At 44.2% G+C, this 11177-nt stretch overlaps 1 protein-coding gene across 1 annotated transcript; it reads right to left on the bottom strand.

The window, feature by feature from the left end:
• Positions 1–68: 68 nt before the first annotated feature.
• Positions 69–4366, bottom strand: LOC149281026 (vomeronasal type-2 receptor 26-like). Its single transcript, XM_089499835.1, has 4 exons — positions 4356–4366; positions 3016–3030; positions 1937–2561; positions 69–143 (listed from the first exon to the last, which is right to left on the bottom strand). The coding sequence occupies exons 1-4, from the start codon at positions 4364–4366 to the stop codon at positions 69–71; spliced, it is 726 nt and encodes a 241-aa protein (XP_089355961.1).
• Between the last annotated feature and the right edge of the window lie 6811 nt (positions 4367–11177).

Here is an 11177-nt window from a genome sequence, read left to right as displayed (position 1 = left end):
TTCTGAGAATATGGTTCCTTTTTACTGTGGAAATTTAAAGCTATAGCGCTCCAAATATCAGCCCAGTGTCACGTACCTGGCAGGGAGATCCTCCGAGTCCCCTGCTCGGCAGCAGCAGCCACCGCGAAGAAGGGGGAGACCCCCTGCAAAGAAGGGGGAGAATGTAGAATGTTGAAGACAGTTTATTGTAATTTGTAAATATTGTTGTAAATATGTTTGAGATATGTGGAGTGTAACTGTATTGGTCCAATGGGGGAATTTTTTTCAACCCCCTGTAGAATGTTGAAAAATCCCATTTGCTATGTATTGGGCTGATATTTGGGGCACTGTATCTTTAAATTTCCACAGTAAAAATGCATCATATTCTCAGAAATAATAGGGGGAGGTGTGTTTGAGATATGTGCACTGTAACTGTATTGGTCCAATTGGGGAATTTTTTTTAACCCCATGTAGAATGTTGAAAAATGCCGGTTGATGTCTACTGGGCTGATATTTGGAGCGCTATAGCTTTAAATTTCCACAGTAAAAATGCACCATATTCTCACAAAAAATAGTGGTGGGTGTGTTTGAGATATTTGCATCTACTACACACATATTTACAATAAACTGTCTAAGGTCCCACCGTTGGGGGGACGGGACTGTTTATGTGAAGGGCTGAGAGCCTGGCCCAGCAACAGCAGCAAGTGATAGGGCAACAAGAGCAGCAGCAAAAGCTGACGGAACAGTTAAATGTCCAGCAGTAGGTTACGCAACAGATGGTGTCCTGAATGACACTCCCCGTAATCTGCTGTCTGAGTGTACTGAAACCGCTCTAATCCTGTGAGTGTGCCATAGGCAAGGGAAAGAGCATAGCACCTCTCCCCCACCCCTGGACCACAGTGGCCTCAACCAAAGAATGCAAATGCCATGCTGCTCAGTAACTGAAGCCGGAGCCATATTCCTGAGCCCAGGATGTTACTAGGATTTGTGGCTAATGCCCTTCTACATTCACTGGGTATGTAACCACCAGTTACCAATTTATTAATTAATAATGAGGTGGGCAATTACTGGAGCACTGAGCTTTAGCAACATTGCAGGTAGATGGTCAGGCACACACTGAGATTTCATTTGTAGCTTCAGAAGGTGCCTAATTGCTTCACTTTGAAGTTCTGGCTTGAACTGGAACTCAGCAGTAGTTTTAATCCTACAGGAAGCAGAAGCTCGGTAAGTGATCACATCCTCATTTTCACCGCCAATTTTGAGACTTGTCCAGGGGGCATTGTATTTTTTCACTGTTACTTATAAATACATGCTCTCTATGCATGTATATTTTTATTTTGCACAAGTATACTTCGTGTTACCATTTATAGTGTAATAAATAGGGAGGCGGAATAAGTGCTGTGCTAATACTGACACTATGACCGGGGTACAATATTTAGGTTACCTCCTGTGTGGCTTTGGCCTCCTTGTCTGTCTGACATTTATTTTTTTCCAGGGATAAAACAACCTTTCTCAGATAAGCCTGGAATAACTGCTCGCTGTGCTGGTACAAAATTGAAGGATAATTTGACATCATCAGGAATATGATGTCATACTAAATGTAATAATGTCCATAACTAGTACATAAGCATCTGTCCGTATACAGAAAAGAGCTGAAGCAAACACAAATTATCCAGGAATATTATAAGCACAGAAGGGCAGAGACATGTGAAACTGTCAGTGCAGAAGCAGGAAGCTGAACAGAAAGATGATATTTCATATAAAATGTATAGATGGTAAAAGAAAAACGTAACTTTTATATATATTATACAGGAATGGCTATTAAACCTCATCTCATTTATTACTTTAATAAATGTCTTCTGTTTATCTCTTTTTTTCTTAGCAAAATATAACATTTTGGGAAAAACAAAAAGCTTAATAACCCAGCAGTTGATGCCAATATAGCAAAAATCTCTACGGCCACCATGTATTTTCCTTTGGTGCTCAGATAGGCCGGGATCATCGCAATCCAAACGCTGCAGAACACCAGCATGCTGAAGGTGATGTACTTGGCCTCATTAAAACTGTCCGGTAATGTCCTGGCTAAAAAAGCTATAATAAAACTAACAGCTGCCAGAAGCCCCAAATAACCCAGGACACAGTAGAAGGCTATAACCGAGCCCTCGTTACACTGAACGATGATCTTTTCATTGTATGAGTGCATGTCCAGCTCCTGAAAAGGAGGAGAAATGGCCAACCAAATAATGGTAATGAAAACCTGAATGGAGGAACACATCAGAACTATAATGTTGAACACTTTGGCTCCCATCCATTTTTTCCAGTAACTCCCAGGTTTGGTGGCTTTGAAAGCAATGCAAACCATTAAGGTCTTGGCCAACACGCAGGACACAGCTACTGAGAAGATGATCCCAAAAGCAGTTTGTCGCAGCATGCAGGTTACATCCTCAGGACGACCGAGGAACAGAAACACACAGAGGAAGCTCAACATGATGGAGACAAGGAGGGGGAAGCTGAGGTTCCTGTTATTGGCTCTAACAGTAGGAGTGTCCCAGTACAGGATAAAAATACCCAATACAAAGAAACTCAAGATTAAAAAAAAAACGCTGATAAAGAAAAAAATTGGAACCATTATATCGTCTTTGTATGACAGGAAGTCGTAAGTCTTAGGAATACACTTTACTTTTTTCTCGTCAGGCCATTCGTTATCTGGGCATGTCTGGCAGTTTTCACTGTCTGGAATAAAGAAGACAGTGGCTGGGATATATGAAAGTGTTTCTGTAGTGTGATAGCAACACTATTATTTTCAGGACAAGAGGGGTTTTCTTTCGGTACCATTATTTTGCTCATATCTAATTTACTAAAAAAATAATTACAAAATATGGTGAAAAATGGAAAAATAGATTCTGATATTTGTCCTGAGTTTAGAAATATATATGTATTTTTTTGCTTTATGTTTACATGTTATTAGGCAATAAGTTCAGGTAGCATATTGTTTTTTCAAAACCATATCCCCACCCCCTCCGAGCGGCAGCATACCTTAGGGCTTTCTTCCTAGGGACAGGAAACAGAAGAAAACGGAAGGACAGGTCACGCTTTCATTTTGCAGGTACTTAACCGGGTTTTCTGGCTCAGAGGTCCACGGTGGCGCCTTCTGGTCGTGCAGGCATCTGTAGTTCCTTCGATGGATTCCAGGACGGGTTCAACTCCCACTTGTTGCAGCCTTCTAAGCGAAGCTGCTAAAGATGTCCGCCATCTTTATGGTGTTTGCCAGTGTTCAAGATTGCTTGAGCTGTAGAGTCTCGCAGTGCGCTCTGATGACATCAGCAGACAAGTTGTGGCGTGAAAATCAAACTTTAAAGCCGAATGGTGATCCCTGAGCAGCATAATGCTGTGTTTGGGTGAATTGAGTGCTCCCTACCATTGTGATTTGGTACAGCTTCTCAAGCTTACAAGTATTCTGTAGCAAACCTTTAAAGAAATGCGTCAGTCCCTTCCAACCTCTCAATTCTCGGATATTTCCCCTGAACAGGAATCGGACTTTGCTGGAGAAAGCCTGACATTGTCCACAGAAGAAGATGACATTAACTTGTCTGTTTTTCAAACTTTCATGGGATATGATGACACACCAGTACAGGAAACATCCATTGTTTAAAGAAACTATGCAATTAGAATGAAAATATTTAAATCTTTTTTTCCATTGGATAAGGAAGAATCTAAGTTATTAGAAGCTCCTACTTTAATTGACAAGGCTGTTTCTAGTTTAGTAAACTATTCCTATTGAAGATTCTTCAGGTCTTAAAGACATGGATAGGAAAGATGGTTGTGCCTTGAGATGTACTTCTCTGTAACCACTGCTCACAGCTTCTACACTTTCTTGGTTCCTTCAGGATACTCGCCAAGCTGCAAAATCTATGGGTTTATTTAAAGTCGCTAGACATGCTGTAAGGTAAAAAGCTTGGTCAGCAGATTTGGCCTAGTCTTTGTTCTATTCCTCTGGAGGAAGGCAAGCTATTTGCCTCTCACTTGGATTAATTAATTGAGAAGCTCATAGAAGAAAGACTTTGCCCCAAGATAAAGAGGACTTGGAATTCTAACCTTTTTTGCTCTTCTTACAGAGACAAGAGGATAGATCATCACATCATTTTAAAGCCCCTTCATCCCAGTCTTCCTCCAAAAATATTTTAGAAGGTTCAAGTGGAAAACTCGATAAGGCGTTCTGACTGTCGGCTGCAGGTAGGAGGAAGGATTTCATTTTTCCATCACCAGTGGTGCTGGTGAGACATTTGGTGTTCATCAGATTATTTCAGAAAGTTAAAGAATAAAACCTTGCCAGCTTCCTCCTGTAGTTCTTCTTTTTTCCGAAAAAGTCAACTTACCAAATGGCCATTGTGTTAGAGATTCAAAACTACTAGACAAGCAAGCTGGGTGTCAGACACCAGTGGGGTGTCTGTGTTAAAAAGGAGGAGGAGGAGGAGGAGGAGAAGCCCAGTATGCAGGACGACCGGAGGAAATGGTAAAACAGTCAACAAAAATAACGTAGTTAGGGCACAGGCAACAGGTCAGGTGCAGGCAGTAATCCAATAGCGTAGACAGGGCACAGGCAACAGGTCAGGTGCAGGCAGCAATCCAATAGCGTAGACAGGGCACAGGCAATAGGTCAGGTACAGGTTCAGAATAGGGACAGGAGCACAGTACTGGGAACGCTGTGTAGGACACAGAGCGTCTCAGAATATCTGAGCGCTGCCATAAGGGAGCTTGGGGGTTTTATAGGGACCAGACACTGCGTCGCCGCCGTTCTCCCCAGCTCCCCAGAAGAATACGCCGGCCGCGATGGTGCCGGGACCAGGGAACCTGCTGCGAGTCGCTGCCGCCCTCTGATGGTACGTGCCTGACAGATCACCCCCCCTGGGGGCGTCCGAGGTTCGGGCGACCGGGGTGACGAAGGTGGAAAGCACAGAGCTTGGCGGGAGCATGGATGTTGCTTACCGGCTCCCAGGAACGATCCGCTACCCCGTAGCCTTTTCAATGAATAAGGTATTCCAAGCGGCCGTTCTCGGGAATCAAAAATGTGCTGCACCTCTGTCTCCCCTGCAATCTCCACAGGAGGAGGAGAAAGAGGGTCTGACGAGATATGGAAGACAGGGTGGATGCGATATGAATTGGATAGCTGGAGACGGACCGTAGCAATACCAACCATCTCCAGGACGGGAAAAGGACCGATGAAACGAGGACTGAGTTTCTTCGAGGGACAAGATAGACGGAGATGTGCAGTGGAGAGCCATACTTTGTCTCCCTGTTGATAACACGGGATTGGAAAGCAAAGACGGTCGGCGTAGGTCTTTAATGCCTTTTGGGCCTTTAGGATGTTGGTTCGGATGATACAAAAGGACCGGAGGAGATGCTGGAGTCTCGTTGCAGCTTCGGGTAATGAATCGGACATAGGAGAAGCAGGCAGGGAAGCAGGGTGGTATCCAAAGTTGACATAAAATGGAGAGCAGCCAATAGACCTTTGTGTTTGGTTGTTGTAGGCATACTCCGCTCTTGGAAGTAACTGGACGCAGTCATCTTATAGATATGTTATATAGCAACATAAGTATTGTTCGAGGATTTGATTAACTCGTTCGGTTTGTCCGTTGCTCTGGGGATGAAAGGAGGACGAATAACTATTTGTAGTCCCTTGCAGAAGGCGCGCCAGAAACGGTAGGTGAACTGCGTCCCACAGTCTGACGTGATCGAGCGAGGCAGGCCATGGAGACAGAAGACTTCTTTGAGGGTGGCTGTTTCAGTGGAGGTGGGTAGGCACTTGGCTGGTATGAAGTGGGCCGTTTTGGTGAACTGATCCACCACCACCAAGATGGTTGTGTAGCCTTGTGAGGTAAATCCATCGAAATATCAGTCCATGGTTGTTCAGGCACTGACAGAGGCTGAAGGAGACCGGCGGGTCGTTGTCGTGAGGTCTTGGAGGTGGCACACACCTGGCAGGCTGAAACATAGGCGATGATCTCCTTACACATAGCCTGCCACCAAAAGAGGCATTGAATTAGCTCCTCCGTCTTTTGTGTGCCTCCGTGTCCTGCAGCCAATGTACAGTGATGAAGTCGGAGTATCTCTTGATGTACAGGAGGAGGCAAGTAGATCTTGCCGCGGAGGTAGAGCAACCCATCCCTTCGTGTGCAGAAACGAGGAGCGGGAATTCTCTCAGGGGCGCTATGGTACCGAAGTCTGTCCCACATGGACGGAAAGGATGCTAAAAAATGGCCTTTGTGTAAGATGGTCTCGTTGATGTTGGTTGTACTCTCGGACTCTCCAGCAGTGCGTAGTCCGTGACAGGGCATCGTGTTTGCCATTTTTTGACCCTGGATGATAAGTGATATTGAGGTGAAACCGACTAAAAAACAAGGCCCAACGTGCCCTCCAAATGATGTCTCCACTCTTCCAGGGCTGATTTCAAGGCGAGTAATTCACGGTCACCGACATCATAATTATTTTCGGGAGGAGATAGTCTCTTAGAGAAAAAGGCAACTGGGTGTACTACATTTTGGGAGCCGCTTCTTTGAGACAGTATAGCCCCTATAGCAGAGTCAGAAGTGTCCACCTCCAAAATGTAGAGTTTGGAGGGGTCAGGAAAAGCAAGTATAGGTGCTGAGACGGTCAAATGCATCTTGAGCCGGTGAATTCCAATCAACCTTCTTGTCAACGGACATTTCTCCAATTTCGCGTAAAGGCTGTGTTCACGCAACAGGGTGAGGACTTTGTGCATATGCTGCCGATGTTCTTTCAGCGTCTCCGAGTATATGAATATGTCATCTAAGTACATTATAATGAAGACATCGAGATAGTCCCGACACATAATTCAAGAAGTGTTGAAATGTAGCCGGAACATTGCCGAAACCAAGCGGCATCACGGTGTACTCAAAATGTCCATACCGTGTCCAAAAGTCAGTTTTCCATTCATCTCCCTTTCTTATCCAGACCAAGTTATAGGCCCAACGAAGGTCAATTTTGGTATAAATATGGGCAGAGCTGAGACGATCCAAGAGTTTGGGTATCAACGGCAAAGGATAGCATTTTTTATGATTATGTCATTAAGAGCTCCGTAATCAATGTAAGGATGCAGACCTCCATCTTTTTTGTTGACAAAGAACATCCCTGCACCGGCTGGGGAGGTAGAGGGTCTTATATACCCTTTCTTGAGGGCATCATCAATATAGTCTTTCAAGACCTGGATCCTTCTCCCTTTAGAAAAGCAATTTAATTCCTTAGATGTTAAACGTCGTCTCTCTGTTTATTGGATAGGACTCAATTTCAAAAATCTAATCTTTTTATCATGTGTTTTAGTGCCAGAAAATAATTCAGGGTTCTAGGTTTGCTTGGTGGCTTAAAGAGACTATAAAACTGTCCTAGGTTTTGGAAGAGCTCTCTCCTCCATTCTCCATTACTGCCAAATCTACTAGAGTTTTTGCCACCTCCTGCGTGGAAACTATGGCTGCCTCGCATAACCAGGTTTATAAAGCCCTAACCTGGTCATCGCCTTCTTAAAACATTACAGGCCTCTGAGGACGTTTCTCTTGGATGTAAGGTCCGGCAGGCAGTAATTTAGCACTATATTGCTGCATCCCTGAAGTATGCTGCCGCTTGATGTCGGGAACACAAAATTTCCTACTGTATATATATTTTTCCCAACACCAGGCGGCTGCACTTGATTCTCTCCCTAATAAATTCAGTTTTTCACTCTTGTGTCTGGCTCGTTACTTCTGGGGCACTTCTGTTGCCAGCTGAATTTATGCCAGTATTTGGGGGAGGGGGAAGTTTTAAAAAACGTCTTTTTCTTGAGGTTCCTGAAGGAGCGAGGAAGAAAACTCTAAGGTATGCTGCTGCTTGGTGTCGGGGAAAAGAAATAAATGGTAAGAACTGTTGTCTTTTGCACATCAAATGGATATTTCAAATGGTAGTATTTTACCTATGTGGTATCGCAAGCTTCTTTATTATCATTTAGTAAATTCGCAATTCGTACTAATTGCAGAATGCACAAGTAATCTCGAACTTTAAGGAATATTTTGGAAAGTAAAAGACGGCAAGCAAAAAACCCCCCATCATCTACAGAGGTGATGTATTATCTACAGAGGATTATAGCGCTGGGTATTTTTTGTAAAACAGTGATATCTGTCAATTTCTGTCATTTCCACTGAATTGTCCAACCCAGCCGCTCCGGCTTCCTCTGTCACCGAGTTGGACGCCTGAATTGCTCCTTAATCTGTATCACATTCACCTACCTGTTACATTGGACATTTCACCCTCAGAACAGGGGACACAGCGATAACAGCACGTGTTATATCCAGAAGCTTTTCTATATCCTGGAGGACAGTAGTCATTGCATCGAGCCCATGGGATCTGGAATATGAAACAACATACTGAATATTTGAAATGTATCCATGACAGTTCTACAAATAATCATTTCTAAATTTAATGGTGCTACATTTTTTAAAATAGATCTAAAAAGTGGACCTGGGGGTGATTAGTCGAGACAGATGCATGAAAGCAGAGTTTGAAAATCTGACACATACTGTGCCTATAATGTTCTGATATCTGGGCCCTGGGCAGATCTTTACCTGTCAGGGTTCCGCTCTTGTCTGTGGATGACTTGTTGAGATCATACATGGTACAAGACTTGGGACCTCAAATCTACAAGTTGTTGACGCATTGTATTGCAGTTGTCTGCACTCAGGGTGCTTCCATCTGTATCTCTGATCAGTGGGCAATTAAAACTTGCTCCTAGTCTGGATTCCTGACTCAGTGATATGTTGCCCGTTCAGCTTGTGTTGTGGCCACTTGTTTAGTACCTGACTTCTTGCATGTTTCCCTGCCCCTGAGTCTGGTCCGTCTGACTATGCTTCTGGTTTATCCCTTTGTACCTTGTCTCTAGATCTAGTTCTGTGCCTACTTACACTGCTTGTGTGATTTGTATCCTGCGAAGATTCTGTATTCAATGCAGCCAGTCTCCACTATTATACTATATTCTCGTGTGGGATGCTTCCTAAGGGCACCGCAAACTCTAGCTAATAAACAGCATGCAATAGGTATATAAAACACAGACAGATTATCAGTTTCTCTTGTAGATACTACTAGCAAATACTATTAATAGAATATATTAAATATATACCGTATTGGCTCGGATATAGGCCACCCCTGTATATAGGCCGCACCCTAAAAGTTTGGTGCTTTTTTAAAGAAGTTTTTTTCTTTAAAAAAGCACCAAAAAAACATGCTGCCACTCCCCCCCCTGAGATATGCTGCCACTCCCCCCCCGAGATATGCTGCCACTCCCCCCCCGAGATATGCTGCCACTCCCCCCCGAGATATGCTGCCACTGTCCTCCCCCCCCCGAGATATGCTGCCACTGTCCTCCTCCTCCCCCACCCGAGATATGCTGCCACTGTCCTCCTCCTCCCCTCCCGAGATATGCTGCCACTCTGCCCCCCCCGACTTACCAGAGCAGACTCCCGGGTGTCTTGCGGGGCCGGCGGGGGACATCTACGCAATACGCGTATACAACTTCCGGTGCCGGCACATCTGCACGATGGGAATTCCCGGCAAGGGAGATTGTTAAAGCACATCGTGCAGACGTGCCGGCAGTGGAGGCTGTTTACCCGCATCGCCGCAGCCGGTGATAAATTCGTATCAATGTCAGAAAAGGAAGAGCCCCAACAATACAAACTAAAACAAAGCACAGTGATCCAAATTTTTATTTGCATTTCATTGGGCTTTTTCACTCTCTAACTCTTTGTCTGTGTCTCCCTACGTTCTCCGTGTCTCTGGTTCTCCTTTGCTCCGTTTCTTGTTGTCAATTTGTTCTGTCTTCTCGAGTCGTTGGTTATCTGCAGCATTATCCTGGCCTGGTGGAATAGTTCTATGAAAAGGATTTATAGGAAGTAGGGTTGTAAACACTGGCAGGTAGGCCTTGACACTGGGTTACCCACAGTAAGGTGGCACAACTGACTAAACCCCTCACAGTAAGTAGAACAGGATCCAGCAGATTGACAGAGGTCCTCAAAGGGCCTGGTCTCAGAGGAGTGCCATGAAACAGAGAACCCAAGATTAAAAACCTACGCCACAGGAGCAGCACAGCTGGGCTAAAGTGTCTGCTTGGAAATGTCATAGGCTACCAACAGAAATCACAGTAACTGAGGACGATAGCCAGAAGGACAAGATGTGCTAGAACGGGGTCAGTAGTTGGCCAGTGAGTAGCCGAAGGTACTACACAGTCAATATGTGGTCAAGCACCAAGCTAAGCTCGATAGCCAGATAACAATAACTACTCAATACCGAGGGTCAGAAGGTGGTGGGTACAGGGAGCAGGTATCAGGACCCTAAGTGTCAATATTAACAAGGCACAACAACTGAGCAACTAGTAAAGACGTCAAATGCCTTTATATAGTTAATTGGGTAAGTTGGGTAATTGTGTAGGATGGCCTTTAAAAGGTTTATCTCAGTGCATGGAATACAGGACACTCGCCACTAGGTGACGTCTGCCAGTCATCATTTAAACTGTCCCGCTCAGTTTCCATTTGACTCTGCTGAGCACGCTGACAATATGAGGATGGTGATCACTATCACTGTAGGACCCGAAAAGCTGCAGAGACTTGTTCTGGTTTGTTAAGAAAAGTGAACCACAGGAGAAGACATGGAGCAAAGCAGAAGTGGAGACATGGAGAAGGAAGAGAGATATTGACATTGATAGTGTGAGAGTCTGTCCTAAAACAAATTGACCAAAAACAAAATAAAAAAATTGTTTTTATCATTTTTGGCCCATGTGGACAAGTCTAGTAAATATTTATTCTCATTTTATCTAGTTGGGGTGGCTTCCAAGCTTTAAGGTATGATCACGCTTCCAGCTCTTAAGAGTTACAACCTTCTGTTTTTGTGTTGGGGTTGAGCTTTTAATCAGTTGGGTTAAGTGACAAAACTCCATTCACCGCCCAGGCTCCAACTTGAGACATAAGTGCATGTAACCGTAACATTTTTAGTGCAAATTCCTCCTCGAGAGCATATTCCTACTCAGCTAGTTAACCAATCTACAAGTACTTAAAGCAAGGCATTGGATTATTTCTTACTTTTCCATTTTTCCAGATTATATTTTCATATTTTATAGCATGATCTTTATAAAACCTTGAGACGTCAGACGTTCCCACTTGACGTTT

Source organism: Sceloporus occidentalis, unplaced genomic scaffold (assembly GCF_023333645.1).
Source record: "Sceloporus occidentalis isolate IW3139 unplaced genomic scaffold, rSceOcc1.0.p SCAF_140, whole genome shotgun sequence".
Lineage (NCBI taxonomy): Eukaryota > Metazoa > Chordata > Lepidosauria > Squamata > Phrynosomatidae > Sceloporus > Sceloporus occidentalis.
The sequence above is the reverse complement of the archived record's forward strand: the minus strand, read 5'-3'. Positions and strand labels throughout refer to the sequence as shown.